We start from the raw sequence: 16839 nt of genomic DNA, 5'->3' as shown, positions 1-16839 counted from the left end.
GATCCGGAGCTCTCCCGTCAGCCTCCGTGGGGCAGCTCCACTCGGCCCGTGGAAGCCGCCGCCTGCTTCACGCGCCTCCGTGGAGCAAGCCGCGGCGCGGCAGCTCCGGATCTCCGCTCCCGGGCGGAGACGCGCTCCGTGCCGGCCGCGGAGCGCGCGGGGACCCGCCGCATAACCACGGAGGCGCGTGAAGCGGGCCGCGGCTGCTGGAGCTCTCCCGTCGCCGCCGTGGAGCAGCTCCGGGCCGTTTACCCAATCGGCCCCTGGAAGTCAGGCACCCAGGCGCCGTGACAGTCGAGGCTGACTCAAAGTGAAGTGTGGAGGAGCGGTGTGGGTCTCCTCTCTGCTCTGCCTGCAGCAGGGGGCGCTGCTGAGACTGGCCGCCTGTGAGTGCTTTGGGACGGGGGAGGGGCTCACGCAGCACCCGCTGCTTGCTGAGAACAGCGGAGACGTCCTGTCACGTCTCCAGAGCACCAGAAAAACTTGCTAAATTTGTCGCTAGTTACTTTTGACAAAAAAAAGTCTAAAAGAGGCTTTGGAAAGTCACCAGATTTAGCGAGAAAGCCACCAAGTTGGCAACACTGCCCGCCCCTGATCCCAGCAGTGTTTGAGTCCGTGTCCACGGCGGCCATGTTCTTCCTGTTCGGCAACACGCATACAGCGTCAATTTACGTCACATCCCCACGACTGCGCGGGAAATTCGGACCCCGAACAGCAACAAATTATTTGGCACACAGCCTGTATGAGGCAACCGACAGATACGCAGATTGGCCTGTTATATTAGGTTTTTAATGCTTCACGACCCGTTAGCATTGAATGAAGTGGAAATGCAGGTGTAGCTTTTCACAAATCTTGCCTTAAGTCCCTTTAAGTCAGTCGGATCGCCTCCTTTGAAGACAGGAGTAACTCTAGCGGTCTTCCATATTGAAGGAAATGAGCAGGTGTTTATGGACAGATTAAACAGATCAGCTAGTGGAAACATTAAAACATGTGCAGCCATTTTCAGAAACTTTGCATCAAGACCGTCAGGGCCCGCAGTACTATTAGTTTTTAATCCACATAGCGCATTAAAAACATCTGAAGGGGTTATATTTCGAAAAGAAAAAGAGGGTCCAGTACGTGGTTCATTGGTAAAGTTCCCCGAACCCGCTGAAACACGAGGGTTTAGTTCCCTGAATGAAAGACGTGGCCTCCTTTGTTTTTCCTGGGCTCTGCTGCTCATCCCACAAATGCCCGTTTCCCTGCCGTGGCCTCGTCAGCCTCACTGCCTGGCGTTCAGGGAACCTGACACAAGAGACGACAAAAGACACTTAATGTGAAATATTCCACAAAATAAAGCAGAATGAGACAGAAACTGAACTGAAGAGATGCTGAGCTGGAGATATAACGTCCAGTTTTTACTCCTGAAGTGCAAATTCAAATGGAAATGATGACAGAAAGATCAAAACCAGAAAAGACGTTTTTAAAACAAAAAAGAAATCAGAGAGAACGACTGAGGAAAACCAGACGAACGTGAAAGAAAGGAAAAAAAATAGAAGCCCTTCACTTCCAATTCTATTTATTTGAATAGATTTCAAACACTTTAAATGATCAAATCCAGTATTTGTGTCTTTTACTGTGAAATTACCTCAGATCAGCAGAAACCTAAAGATCTCTTCGTCCCTGCTGGATTTTGCTGAATGCAGGAAGAAAAAAAACACTTTTGAAAGGAAGAAGAAGAAAGTGACGTATTGACAGAGATGTGGATCTTCTCCGACCTGATCACATGATCCAGGCCTTTTCCCATCATCCTTCTCCCAGGGGGCTCTCCAGGCTCTCCAGCAAGTCCTGCTCATCCTCAGGCCTCCACCTGGTCCAGGAGCCCCCAGGGAGCGTCCAGAACCACGTTCCTGAACCTCTTCAGCTCAAAACCAGACCGGACCGGACCAGACCAGACCAGAGTGGATCAAACTGGACCAGCCCGGACCGGATCGGACCAGACCAGACCAGACCAGACAGAACCAGAGTGGATCAGACTGGATCAGATTTGACCAGACCGCAACCAGATAAAAAATAATGCAAAGCAATGTTACAGTAAAAAATACCTTGAGAAAGGGGTTGTTAATCTCAATGGGACTTTCCTGTTTAAATACAGGTTCAATAAAATAAAATTATATTTTCTGAAGAGCCTAAAAGCACAAAATGAACCAGAGGAAGACGTTTTGAGACTGTGGGGTCTTCATGCCCCTCTGGTGGACCAACCTGCGGTTCCCCTGCCGGCCTGCAGTTCTCCGCCCGGCCTGCAGGGGGCAGCAGCGGCGCTCAGCGCCGTCCTGCCGCCGCAGTGAGCTGCGCTGAAGAAGTGCGTCGGACTACAGACAAAAAAAAAAAAAAAAAAAAAAAAAAAAAACACAGAAGGAGCAGAAAAGCTGTTTACAGCCACGAAATGGAGCCAGAGCGGTCCCGGGCCGTGCGCGAGCCGCTCCTGCTGACCGGACTCACGCTGTGTGCGCTTCTGGGTGAGTGCGCAGTCCGCCCCGGGGGGAACCGAGCGGCCGAACGGGAGACTCGGTGTGATTTTTGGCTTTCAGGCTAGCTTAGCGTTTCCACCCGCCGCGCTGCTGCTTCGCGGCTCCCCGTCCTCCGTGAGCCGCCGGACGGAACTTCACACACCCGAAAGCACAGCGTGTGCCTCTGGGAGCCGCACGCTCCCTCACTTCGATTCTCGGATGAGATTACGGGGCTGGGCGGTTGAATCGGGGGATATTTGGCCGGAGTCTGGCCCAGAGAGCCGCCCCTGCACGGGGGGAGCTGCCTGTCGAGGGAGACGCGTCAGTCTGTCCGGGAACAGTCGCGTTCCAGTCTCGGGCGAAGGAAGAGCTCTGCGGGTTTCAGACGCGAGCCGAGTTCATGAACATCTTCCAGTTTTACGGAAACTGTGTGAAATCCTCCCCTGTCTGTCGCGAGGAAGGGTTTTAACTGAAGCCGTTCCAGAAACGACCGATCTGTGAACGAACCTCTGGATTATTGTTTTGTTGACAGTGTCCGAGGCCTTTAAAGAAGCTTCGGATTCAAACCGGAGCATCAGATAATCGGCCTGATTGGATAAATCCAGTCCGTCCGGCCTCTGCAGGTCACAGCTCGGTTCCCTCTGAAGCACGAAGTGAAAATCAAAGAGGTTATTCTGGAGATTCAGTCCAGTTTGACAGATCCGGACTTTAATTAACCACAGCAGCGTTTCTACCACGTGTCGCTGTAAACATCTGCTTTCTGCTGCTGGATAATTTTTAACAATCACGTGCATCACTGTAGCTGGGAGAGGTCAGCCAGTGGTTCCCAAGCTGTGGCTCGGGGCCCTATTAGGGGACGGCACCGGAAATCAGCACCGCTTCTGATGGGAATCTGTAGGAAGGAGGTGAGGTCAGGGGGTCTTCATGGGGGGGGGGGGGGGGCTGTCTGGCCCCCAAGCAAATGCAAAGACAATCCAATGAATCTGAAACGGACCGTTTTCACAACATTAATACGAAATGAAAAAAATGAGATGAAATCTGAGACCATTCCACAGATCAAGATAAAATAATCTGAAATGTGTAAAAAACTCTGCCGAAGTCGGCGAAACCTGGCGGCGTAGAAATAAACCCTGAAGAGGAGAACTGAGAAGAACGCTGTGCTGAAGTGAAAGCTGCAGGGCCACGAAGACCAGGAAGAAAACCAGACCGAGGTCAAATTAGATCGAACTTTAATGATCATAAATCAGATGTGAGAAGATTCAATGAAAACAGAGACGATCCAGAAAGTCCAGACAGCTGAGAATCAGAACGACGGCTGCATATTTGTCCCAAATGCAGCAAGGAGGAGGCGACTGAGATCAGAGCTCTGATTAAACCAGATAAAGTGTTTCTGAGCAGAATCCATCCGTGGATCTGGAACGGGAAGCAGGAGGAGCGTTCCGGTCCGGAGCGCCGCTGATTCTGCAGTTTGGAAGCTTTGATCCAGAACGACGCGTCCGAGCAGGAAGTGAGGCTCTGCTGACGGGAAAGGACGAGCGCCGCGTCGTCCTGCGAGGACGAGCCAAGGCGCTCCGCTGGAGAGGCTGCGGTGGGCGGGGCCGCGCCACGCTGCAGTGGGCGGGGCCTTGAAGAACAAAATCAGAAGATAGAAAAAGAATAGTGTTGTTGAGATGTTGATGCTTTATTATGATCAGACTCTTGATTGAACAAAACAAAACAACAACCAAGAGCAGCTGAAACTAATCGATGAAGACGGAGGAATCAGGTCTGAGTGAAGTGATGAAATTCAGCAAAATCTCGTCCGTGGGTTCAGGGTTCAAACAGACTGAAATTAAGAAATCCAGATAAAGTTGAGAGAAGCTGCAGTTCAGAGTAAAGATTTGTGGGTAAACGCTGGGATGGAAGAGGTGGAGTGTTTGAGTCGGTATTGATGCTTCTCCCCGCCTCCTGCTCTCTCTCCCGCAGTCACACAGCCGGCGGCGGCCATCGTCATCCACGCCGACTCGGAGGTGGTGGTGGAGAACGGCACCACCGGCGTCCTGCGCTGCTCCTTCCGGTCCAGCGAGGTGGTGAGCGGCGCCGCCTCCGTCACCTGGAGGTTCCAGTCCAGCGACCCGGACAGCCCCTACCACAAAGCCCCCTACAGCGTGAGTCCCGGCCCCGCCCCCGCCCCTCCCCCGCCGCCATGCTTCCTCGCATTGTTTCATCATCCTGGCTCCCCAGCAGGGCCTTTCTCCTCCACATCCTGTCTGCGCCGCCGTGAGCCTCGCTTCCCTCTCAACGCCTTTGATGTTCGTCTGACGGTAAAACCAGCAGGGGAGAAAATCACGACGTCGCCGCTCGCCCGATACGGTGACGTCGCCGCTCGCCCGATACGGTGACGTCGCCGCTCGCCCGATACGGTGACGTCGCCGCTCGCCCGATACGGTGACGTCGCCGCTCGCCCGATACGGTGACGTCGCCGCTCGCCCGATACGGTGACGTCGCCGCTCGCCCGATACGGTGACGTCGCCGCTCGCCCGATACGGTGACGTCGCCGCTCACCCGATACGGTGACGTCGCCGCTCACCCGATACGGTGACGTCACGGTGTGTGGCGATACGATGACATCACGGTGTTTGGCGATACGATGACATCACGGTGTTTGGCGATACGATGACATCACGGTGTGTGGCGATACGATGACATCACGGTGTTTGGCGATACGATGACATCACGGTGTTTGGCGATACGATGACATCACGGTGTTTGGCGATACGATGACATCACGGTGTTTGGCGATACGATGACATCACGGTGTTTGGCGATACGATGACATCACGGTGTTTGGCGATACGATGACATCACGGTGTGGTGATTGGATGTCAGGGTGTCTTGTGTCCGGTTGCGCTGCTGCTGCTAAACGGCAGATGAAGCTTGAAGAGATCAGCTGAGCAGAAGATGAGAGAGAACATTCCAGAGATCCGTCTGGACTTGTTCACCGTACAGAAAGCAGCTGGAGGAACAGCTGCTGCTGCTGGAGCCTTCTCGCCGCTCTGGAGTCCAGACAGAGCATCTTCCCCCTCTGACACCAGACTGTAGAGGATCTGCAGTCAGCTGGAGGACCGCCGCCATATTGGAGTGAAAACAACCAGGAATACGCAGTTTCAGTTCATACAGTCGTGCGTTCGTGTTCTTCAGTGTTGAACTTGTGGACTGATGAGGACAGCAGGGATGCTGTTGTGTTGTCAGATCAAGTGAACAATCTGGACGTAACACAAAGACCGGTACCGGGAGAAACCACGGATTTCAGGCTGCAGCAGGACCCGGACTTAATGCCAGCCGCCTGTTCCCAGCATGCACAGCTGAGAATCGAGAACCCCGCGCCCTGGAGTACGCCGACATTTAGTGCGTAGATCTGCTAACTTACATGTCAGTGTTAAAGGGCAGCTCCAGTCTTTGGACACCTGGACCTTCTCCAGGTGAGTCGTGCTCTGATGCCCCCCCAGACGGACCTGCTGCAGCTCGGAGTCCAGAACTTATTTAGATCCAACCGGTTCAGCGGGGCCACGGCAGGGGGGCTTCAGCGGGACATCATCTCTGCACAGTCGCTCATTTCGGCTGTATGTCTTCATCCATCGCCAGTGTTGTCATAAAGTCAGCTCAGGTGGGTCAGCTGACAGTTTCGCTAACTTAGCCACAGTTAGCTCGGATGCTGGAGCCTCTCCCGTCAGCCGGCCGCCGCGGCGCACGGCGCCCCTCCGCCGGCTCGGAGGGACTTCCAGCAGCGCCTCCGCTGGGCACCGGAGCGCCGCAGCTGTTTTTCACTCCAACATGGCGGCGACTACCCAGCATGCATTGCGAGGCCGGGTGTGTGACGTCAGCTGCAGATACTCTATTCACAGAGAACCCGTCCACAAAGCTGGTTCCTGTCCTGCAGAGACCGGCTCACGGTCCTCATGTGTCAGTGCAGAGGCCCGATCCGGGGCCAGGATCAGGGCTTGAGAAACACTGGTCTGACTGGTCTGTGAACAGCTGACTCTAACCCTCCTGGCTGTGGCGTTTGGCGGCGGCGCTCGGTTCCCACACGCCGCTCCGTCTGCAGCTGACAAGCAGCGTCATGTTCCCCGTTCCCCGTCCCGGCTGTTCTCCTGACAACCCGGCGTTTCGGCGCCGCTTCCTCTCCGGCGCCGCTTCTCCCCAGGCGCTCGCCGCCGCCGCGTCCCGCCGGTTCAACCGCAGAGCCAACACGCCAGCGGGGCTCCGGCTGGCGTCTGACTCATCATTAGAACGCCGCGGGGGTCAGGGGTCAGGGGTCAGAGGGCGGGGGTCGGTTTATAAAGGTGGGCGGGGCCAACGAGGCGTCCCCCACAGTGTTCTCATTGGCTGCATAGAAAGGTGGGCGGGGCCAACGAGGCGTCCCCCACAGCGTTCTCATTGGCTGCATAGAAAGGTGGGCGGGGCCAACGAGGCGTCCCCCACAGTGTTCTCATTGGCTGCATAGAAAGGTGGGCGGGGCCAACGAGGCGTCCCCCACAGCGTTCTCATTTGCTGCATAGAAAGGTGGGCGGGGCCAACGAGGCGTCCCCCACAGCGTTCTCATTGGCTGCATAGAAAGGTGGGCGGGGCCAACGAGGCGTCCCCCACAGCGTTCTCATTGGCTGCATAGAAAGGTGGGCGGGGCCAACGAGGCGTCCCCCACAGCGTCCTGAAGCCTCCAGCAGGTCGTCTCCATACTGGACTCTGTAAACCAGGTGTAATGTGATTGGTCCAGCCTGTCACATGACCGCATGAGCTCCAGGTGGAGTCAGGAAGTCAAGAGTGAGACAGGAAGTCTAATGAGTGTGTGTGTGTGTGTGTGTGTGTGTGTGTGTGTGTGTGTGTGTGTGTGTGTGTGTGTGTGTGTGTGTGTGTGTGTGTGTGTGTGTGTGTGTGTGTGTGTGTGTGTGTGTGTGTGTGTGTGTGTGTGTGTGTGTGTGTGTTTTCCGGCAGATCTTCCACTTCCTGGCTGGGCGGGGCTACCCGGGCCCCGAGGAGTTCAAAGGTCGAGTGCAGTTCATCGGGGACATCAACAAGAAGGACGTGTCCATCCAGCTGAGTCCCACGCAGTTCAGCGACAACGGAACCTACTTCTGCGACGTCAAGAACCCGCCTGACATCGAGGGAACGCAGGCCCGCACCGAGCTGAGGATCGTCCTCAAAGGTCAGGGCCCCGCCCTCCACCCCGGGGGGGGGGGGGGGGGGGGGGGGGGGGGGGGGGAGCTGGAGGAGGGCGCCCTCTGTAGACGGCTGTTAGCGTTGCTGCTGCAGGTAGACGTTCCTCGTGAGGAGAAGTTGGCTCGGTTCTCCTGACGGGACGTTTTCTGTCAGTGTTCCTCAGATGTTCAATCAATCAATCAGTGTATTTCTGTATAGCCCAGCATCACAACAGCAGCTGCTCAGAGGCTTCAAGATGTTACATTGGTCGGTAAAAATAAAAACAGTGAATAAGCATAATGTTAATATGTCAAATTCACAGTAAGGAGACAAAACGAAGCAACCACCGCCTTAGACCCTCACATCCGGCAAGAACAAACTCCAGAAACCCAGTGGGAGAAGAAGAGATCTTGGGGAGAACCACAGTATGGAGGGATCCCTCTCCCAGGGACGGACAGCTTTGGCAACAGCTAGCATGAGACAATAAGAAGTAAAGCCTAGGACAATGTTGAGGACAGTCCGTTGGACGGTCCAGCACAGGAACCACGGATCCCAGCAGTAGAACTGAAGCCAGTCCGCGGGCAGGACCGACAGGAGTGTCCTCCCGGTCCGGACGGAGCTTGTTCGTAGGCCCTCGTAATAGTGGAGTCAGCAACTGAACCTGGAGAAGACTCCCCCTCGAAGGGGGGGACAGCAGGGGAAAAGCAATGAAGGGACTAAAGGGAAGAACATTCAGACATTAGAGGACAGGGCTCAGTGCACCGTACTTCCCACAGCATTCTAGCTCCTGGGGCAGCTTTGTGGATACTTTACTGTTTAAACTAGTATTTAGTTAGTATAGTTTAGATAGTTTAGTTTAGTTTAGTTAAGTTGTTACAGGAACCTCACAGTAACAGAACACTGAGAGGCAGGGAACCTTTAATCAACACACACACACACACACACACACACTGAGCACAGTGTGTAAATATGTGGGGAATGTTAAAAGACTGGATCAGGATCTGACTGTAGTCCAGCTGCTGCTGACATGAGGAGGAGGAGAGGGGAGGGTGGAGGAGGAGGGAGGAGGAGGAGGAGGAGGTGGAGGAGGAGGGGAGGGTGGAGGAGGAGGGGAGGAGGTGGAGGAGGAGGGGAGGAGGTGGAGGAGGAGGAGGGTGGAGCAGTGAAGGATCTCCATCCAGCAGGTCTTCTCGCAGTCAGAGGAACCTTCTTGTTTGTTTTCTTGTTTTTGTTTCCTGCGGCTCAAGACGTGTGAGGGCTTGTTTCTGACACACACACACACACACACACACACACACACACACACACACACACACACACACACACACACACGGTGAGGGTGGAGTGAGGAGCAGGTCTGAGCAGAGGCAGTGTGTGTTCATTCATTCATAATAATCTCAGCTGTTTTCAGCTGAATGACACACACACCGGGTCAGAACTCGGTCCTCCGGCCTGCTGGGCTGACTGGTCAGTGGGAGGAAGCTGATCAGGTCTTGACCTCCTGCTGGGAGGTCAGAAAAAGGTCACCAGATCAATCCTCCTGCTGAACAGATGATGTCATCGTTTCCTACGCGCCACTAGAGGGAGCCGCTGCTGAAGGAGGGGCTCCGAATGAGACACTCACTGTGTGTGTGTGTGTGTGTGTGTGTGTGTGTGTGTGTGTGTGTGTGTGTGTGTGTGTGTGTGTGTGTGTGTGTGTGTGTGTGTGTGTGTGTGTGTGTGTGTGTGTGTGTGTGTGTGTGTGTGTGTGTGTGTGTGTGTGTATAGAGTCTCTTCCTCAGGCCAACACTGCCGTCATCGTCGGCGCCGTCACCGGCGTCTTGGCTCTGCTGGTTCTCATCGTGGTCGTCGCCTGTGTCGTCATGAGGGTGATGCACAACCGCCACGACTACGAGGGGTGAGGGAACACACACACACAAACGCAGACACACACACACACACACAAAGGCAGACACACACACACACACAGGACCAGGATCTCCTGTCAAGCTGAGTCTCACGAGGGAGACGTTCAAACAGGAAACCTCTGAAACACTGAGTGGCGAGACGAGACGACCTCCTGACCTCAGAGGAGGAGGACGCCACAGGACGCCGTCTCGCAGGGCGCTGTCTCGCCGTCTCGCAGGGCGCCGTCTCGCCGTCTCGCAGGGCGCCGTCTCGCCGTCTCGCAGGGCGCCGTCTCGCAGGGCGCCGTCTCGCCGTCTCGCAGGAAGCCGTCTCGCCGTCCTTCACTGAACGGCGTCCTGTTGGATCCTGTTTATTGAAACAGTCCAGTTCAGAGTGAAGCAGGAACCTGAACCTCCTGATGGGAGAACGTTCTCCGTCCTGCTTCAGAACCGAGTCCAGGTTCTGCTGCTGACTCACTCCTGCATGAAGGTTCTGCTGCCGTACTAACCATTAACCTGTGAAGAGCCCACCTGCTGGGGAACGGCAGCCTTTCAAAATAAGACGCTCAGCACAAGAGTTTCCATGACAACCGTCCCGGTTCCATCGCTTCTAACTCTGGGGATTGATTGATCGGGTCTTTGGGGATTGATTGATCGGGTCTTTGGGGATTGATTGATCGGGTCTTTGGGGATTGATCGATCGGGTCTCTGGGGATTGATTGATCGGGTCTTTGGGGATTGATCGATCGGGTCTCTGGGGATTGATTGATCGGGTCTCTGGGGATTGATTGATCGGGTCTCTGGGGATTGATTGATCGGGTCTCTGGGGATTGATCGATCGGGTCTCTGGGGATTGATCGATCGGGTCTCTGGGGATTGATTGATCGGGTCTTTGGGGATTGATCGATCGGGTCTCTGGGGATTGATCGATCGGGTCTCTGGGGATTGATTGATCGGGTCTCTGGGGATTGATTGATCGGGTCTTTGGGGATTGATTGATCGGGTCTCTGGGGATTGATCGATCGGGTGTGTGTGGTGCCAGTCTTTCCTCTCCATCACTAACACTTCATGTCTCTGTCACTCCGCCCTCATTTTCAATCATCTGACATGCGGCCAAGTAATCTGATTACACTCCTGAAGTGTGTTTCTCCCCTGTGGATCGGCCTGAAGTCGGTTTGCAGCAGCAGGAATGACGGGGACCATAAACTGTTGATCTTCTGATTGAAGTGCTGTCGCGTCTCCAGCCGCTTCACTGCTCGTCTGATCAGCTGATCACGGCTTCCTTCTTGTAATCAGATTACTAATTTGCATGGAAACACTCCAGTTTGTCACTAACAGCCTGAACTAAACACTTCCTCTTCCTCGTCTTCCTCGTCTTCCATCACTGATCCTCCTTTTTAAAGAAATGTGGAGGGAAATACCGTGAGGGCGCGCACACACACACACACACACACACACACACACACACACACACACACACACACTCAGCTCGGTGTGGTTGAGACATTTGTCTCTTCATTTGTCCTCCTGGAAGACAAAACGCCGTCAGACTGAAACCTTTTAGTTTCTGAAATAAAGTTGAAGAAGGAAGAGAGAATGTCTCCAGAGACGTTCTCCAGAGACGTTCTCCGGAGACGTTCTCCGTTTGTTCTGGCAGAACGTGGCTGAAGAGAGGAGCGCTTCTTCTGGGCCTCGGTTCACTTTCTCCAGAACAGGAAGTGGCTCCAGCGCTTCAGGAAGTCAGGAGGCTTCACTTCCTGTCGGCTTCGCCTCATGCCTCATGTCTCACGGTTGTGTTTGTGTCCCATCTGTCCCGTCTCCGTCTCACTCTGACTGTGCACCACCCGCTCGCTCGCTCACTCAGCTGCACATCTCTGGAGAGCGAGAGCTCCGGAGCGCCGCCGCCCAGAAAGAAGGCGGAGTCCGGCCGGGAGGGCTCCAGGGGCAGCGGCCCCTCGGGCCCACTGCAGGTAGGACCCCCGCCGGGGGGCCGGGAGCGGGAGCGGGGGCGGGGGCGGGGGCGGGGCTGGGGGGGTGGCTCCGCCTCTTTCCTGTGACTGAAGAGCGCTCACTCTGTCACTCTGTGAAACTACTGTTGTGGTGCTGAGAGCCATACAGACTCAATCATCCAGACCAGCAGACAGATGAAGAAAACAGGCATGCTGCATGCTAGCCCCGCCCCCAGCCCCGCCCACGTGGTCATTGATCTCTTTATGAAGTGATTGATTCTACAGTACAGAGAGTTTTCATGAGATTCCTGCTTTATGTCTGACTGACGCTCCCCCCCCTTCCACCCCCCCCCCCTCCTCCCCCCCCCCTCCACCCCCCCCCTCCCCCCCCTCCACTCCCCCCCCTCCACCCCCCAGGGCCCGGTGATCTACGCCCAGCTGGACCACTCGGGCAGTAAAAGCTCCTTCCACAAGGTGGAGCCGGTCGTCTACGCCGACATCCGAAAGAACTGAGGAGGAACCGGAGGACCGACCAGAGAAGAAGAAAGAGAACCCCGGACTCAGACCCAGAACCGTACCAGACTCCCCCGCTGCTCCGGGGAACGTGGACCCGAACCGGGACTCCGTGTTCCTCCTCTGTCTCTGAAAGCATGCCTGTTCCCGGTGACCTGCTGACCCCGGGCCTGAGCTCCTCTATCATTCCAGACCTTTGACCTTTGACCTTCACTTAACCCCGGCGCCGCGCGGTCCGCCGGCGGCACCGGGTTCTGCAGGCTGTTGCACCGCCGCCCCCCTCCCAGCATGCAATGCTTCCCCCCAGACGTCCGGCTCCGGTCCGGCCGGTGCGCCCCCCGGTGGTGAGACGGAGAACGTGGAACCCAACATTCCAACCCGCCGAAGCGTCCGGAGAACCGAGGACCGCGTTCCCCGCCGCCGCTTCAGAGACGCTTGACGAGAAATCAAGGGTTGAAACGCTCGCCGCCTGTGGCCACGCCCACCGCCCATGACCACGCCCGCCTGCCTGCGGGGTCCGGTGCAACAGCCTGAGGCCCCGGCCGCTCGTCTCCACGGCGACCGTGTCCCTGCATGCCGTCGGTGCTGCTCTGCCCGCTCTTGCCAAAGGGGGCGTGGCCTTCCCGTCAAGTCCTTGCTCGCCGTCGTGGTTCCTTCAGCCTCTCCGTCTCTTCCTCTCCTCAGCTGAACGTCTGCAGCTCGTTCTGTTGCTCTTCGCCGCCGGCGCCGCCGTCAGGAACCGACTCGCCGCTGTCGTCGTTCGCTTCGGTTCCGATCAGTGTGTGCCTGGTTCTTATGGGAGGTTCTGCTGAGGTGGGGATTCACTTTAAACGTTCAGTCCTGCTCACGGCTCCTCAGCCCCGATGGCGTGCTAGCCCGCTAGCTGCTAGCATGGCGGGGGTCCGTGGCTGGCTCAGCGCCGCCCCCTGGAGGAGCGTGACGTTCTGCACCTTTAAAGCCCGGCGGAGGCTTTAAACTGTAAATCCGCCGTTAGCATGCCGGCTACTAGCTTCCAGCGCTACGACCACGATTTCCGTCCTTTAGCTTCTGAACCTGTGTCTTCAAGGATGGAAGGATTTTTTTTTTTCCAAAGAAAATGGGCCAAATATCAGACTCTGTGTTTCCGATGCTTTGAGCGAAGCTTTAAATCATTCCAGTCTTTGTTTTTTTTTCTGTCTTGAAGCCTTTAAAATACGCCGAACTCTCCGCGGCAGAATGTGGCCGCCGCCGTCTGTGTACATAGGTATATATCTGAGGCCCCGCCCCCTCTGACACGTCGTGCTGTTTACTGTAACTCATTCCAGCCTGGTTTGGAGAAGTCTGGACGGGAGGCGGGGCTTCGCCGGGCGCCGCCGCCTCCGTCGTTTGGTCTTGCAGTGCCTGATGGGAAATCATGAAATCCTCTTTAAGAGCCCGATTTAAACAGATTATGACTTTGGGTTAGCGTGCTAACCAGCTAGCGCCGCTGAAACAGTAAATACTCCAAATTCTGTGAAGCGCATTGAATTGACTGGAGAGGAAGACATTCCACCTGTACACTGGTGTGTGTGTGTGTGTGTGTGTGTGTGTGTGTGTGTGTGTGTGTGTGTGTGTGTGTGTGTGTGTGTGTGTGTGTGTGTGTGTGTGTGTGTGTGTGTGTGCGCGTGCGCGTGCGCGTGCGCGTGCGCGTGCGTGGAACTGAGAAACGAACTCCAGTTATGCCGAATGTCAGAAGCCAGAAATCCGAGCTGCACCTGAACGCACCACGAGCAGGTTTCCTCCTGATGCTGCCCCCTGCTGGGCCCCAGTGGAACAACCCAAACTCCACATTTAGAAGTAAAACTCGCAGGTCTCACCCTGAACCGTCTCTGACGCGGTGCCAGGTTTCCCGGCGCGGCGCGGTCTTCTCGGGAGGACGCCGTCCGTCCTGCCTCTCCACGTTGAGACGCGGCGCTTCCTGCAGACCGGAGGACTGAGAACGTCTCTCTGTCCAGACGCTCAGCCTCCCGTTCCTCACACTCCACATCCTCCATTTGTTCTCGGTTCCTTCACCGAAAAAGAACTCAGAGGCAGACGGAAGGCGGAACGGCCAGCTGACCATTTTAATGTAAAGATATTTATTTATTTGTTTGCGTCCAGAACCGGAGGACAAACCGTCAAACCGTCAGGTCTCCGAGTTTCCAGCTGATCGTAGATCTGACCAAGCGCTGGCGGCTTTTCTACAGATATCAGCAGCAGAATGCCGAACTCTCCTCATATCTGGAGAAAAGCTGTGAATCAGGAGAACAGGAAGTGCCCACTTCAGCTGGGCTGATGCTAATGCTAATGCTAACGTCAGCATTATATCAGGATCTCTCGTAACTCCAGCCGCTCAAAGATTCTTTTTTATCACAGAATGTCAGCAGTTAATCGTCGTGTTTAAAATTAACTTATTTTGCATTTTGAGGCCGTTTCACACTGGGCTCACCCTGGATGTGGTCTGGATGTGGTCCGGCCCCGGTCCGGCTCTGGTCCGGCTCTGGTCCGGCTCCGGCAGCGCTCCGGAGCCCACCTGGCACTCCGAAAACTTTCCGCTAGCATCCTGTTGTTCCGGACGCCGGAGCGCTGCCGCATCAATCCAGACAGAAGCAAGTCCGGCACCGGAAGGAAACTCAATACGTTTTCCAAAATAAGTGATTTCAAAATAAAATCTGTCGTGTTTTTGCCTTAATATTCTATTTTTTAAATTTCTTCTGGTAGAAAACAGAACAAACGTGATGTGGTCGTTATACGCGTTAGAAGAATGAACGCTTTGTTCTTCGTCACTTCAGGAAACCGCTCCATGACCGGAGCGGCTCTGTGTTGCCGGATTTGGGGTTTCTGCCAGATCAGGGTTCTGCTGAGCTCGTCGGGCGGGTTGATGAAATGGTTCTGAGCTTGTGGCGTGATTCTGTCATGCAGATCCGGTTTTAACGAGCATTTCCCCCCGAGCCGGAGGTTTGGGCTGAAAGGGCGGCAGATCTGGCAACCTCCTCCGGCGGACCACAGACCGCCGAGGCGGCGGGAGTGACAGTGCTGCGGTGATTCTGGACCGGAGCCGGACCGGGTCCAGGGTGAGCCCGGCGTTCAGCTCCAAGTGTAAAACATTTCACCAGAGCCTGAAAAGAAAGAACAGGAAGTGATCTGAAGCTCTGGAGAGACTTGAACTGTAGGACAAGACGGGACCGTCCAGAAACTAGAACAGTCCAGAACACAGAACAGTCCAGAACAGTCCAGAACACAGAACAGTCCAGAACACAGAACAGTCCAGAACGTAGAGGGAACACTCCAGAAAGGAGATCTGGAATGGTTCCAAGCTTGAAACGAAGGATCTGGTCCTCATGAGTCACCAGAAACAAAGTCCCATAATGCACCTGTGCTGCAGGGCCCTAATGACAGTGAACCAAACTGAAGTCCTGGACTTGAGTCTGAGTTCCTGGTCCCTCTCCTGGTTCTCCTGGTTCTTGTCGTTGACCCGGTTCTGATCCGGCTCTGGACTGTGATTAATCTCCGCTCGCAGCCCAACAGGAATTAATCAGATTAACGGTTTTGGACAGAAACTGTTTTCTGTTCGCTGTTGTAGCAGCGTCAGTCTGGTTCCTGTCCAGTTCTCTGGTTCTGACCGGTCTCGGTTCCTCGTGCAGGCACTGCTCTCTTTTCCAAAGTTTCTCCCTCCCTGGTTCCTCCTGTTCTTCCCTGGCCCTCCTGGTCCCCCCCTAGTCCTCCTGGTTTCTCCTGGTACTCCTGGTCTCTCCCAGTCCCTCCTGGTCCCTCCCAGTCCCTCCTGGTCCCTCCTGGTCCCTCCTGGTCTCTCTCCTGGTCCTCCTGGTCTCTCTCCTGGTCCTCCTGGTCCCTCCCGGTCTCTCTCCTGGTCTCTCCTGGTCTCTCCTGGTCCCTCCCGATCCCTCCTGATCCCTCCTGGTCGTCCCGGTCTCTCCTGGTCTCTCCTGGTCCTCCCGGTCTCTCCCGGTCCCTCCTGGTCTCTCCTGGTCTCGGTGTTTCTTGCTGTTGTAGACTTCCTGCTGTCCGGCTCTCGGTGATGCGGCGGCGTTTTGCACTGCTGCTCCGTCTCCATGGTAACGTGGTCCTGGGCTCCTGGGTGGGAGGGTTGTGTTGTTGTTGTGTTGTTGTGAATTCTGCACTACGTCTGTGGCTGTTGGACCGACGCCGAGTCTGGTGTTGGTCTCCGATCCTCCGCCTGAAACTGGAATGTTGTACATTTAGTGCCTTTTGACATTTCACCGCGACAGAAACAGATTCTTTTATTTTCCTTTTATCGTTTGTATTTTTTTATACACATCGCTTCTGTATCCACTGTTCCAGTTTTATATAAAACCTATTTCTGGCCAATCAGCCCGGAGTGTTGTGATTATTCTGTCTCTCGTCCAATCATCACCCAGGAAGCACACTGCCGTCCTGCTGACAGGAAGCTGACTGTATCGGAAGTCTTCTGAGGGACGGCCAGACGGTGCCGTTTGAAAATGGCCTGAAATACAAACGTGTGTTTTGTCGGGAGGGCTGCTAAAGCTAGCGTGCCAACCAGCTAACTCATCAACACTGAGTGTCAACAGGCTAACAACAAAACAGGAAGTAACTGACAAAGTGGTTTATTCTGTCAGTCGCTATGGAAACGTGGAATTCCCCATGTGGTCATGGGAACATGAAGCAGTCCATTAAACATGTTCAGTCGTCATGGAAACAGCATTCCTCATATTCAGTCGTCATAGAAACGGTGTTCCTCATGCTCAGTCGTCATGGAAACAGCGTTCCTCATATTCAGTCGTCATGGAAACGGTGTTCCTCATGCTCAGTCGTCATGGAAACAACCTT

General features: G+C 55.1%; 1 protein-coding gene across 1 annotated transcript; it reads left to right on the top strand.

Annotated features, from left to right (window-relative positions):
* The first annotated feature begins 2385 nt into the window (after positions 1-2385).
* Positions 2386-16362, top strand: mpzl1l (myelin protein zero-like 1 like). The gene is made up of 6 exons (XM_030086675.1): positions 2386-2498; positions 4455-4636; positions 7461-7671; positions 9432-9561; positions 11415-11520; positions 11917-16362. The coding sequence occupies exons 1-6, from the start codon at positions 2426-2428 to the stop codon at positions 12010-12012; spliced, it is 798 nt and encodes a 265-aa protein (XP_029942535.1). The 5' UTR covers positions 2386-2425; the 3' UTR covers positions 12013-16362.
* Positions 16363-16839: the final 477 nt, after the last annotated feature.

This window comes from Salarias fasciatus, unplaced genomic scaffold (assembly GCF_902148845.1).
Source record: "Salarias fasciatus unplaced genomic scaffold, fSalaFa1.1, whole genome shotgun sequence".
Lineage (NCBI taxonomy): Eukaryota > Metazoa > Chordata > Actinopteri > Blenniiformes > Blenniidae > Salarias > Salarias fasciatus.
Note: the sequence above shows the minus strand (reverse complement) of the source record. Positions and strands in the feature narration are given on the sequence as shown.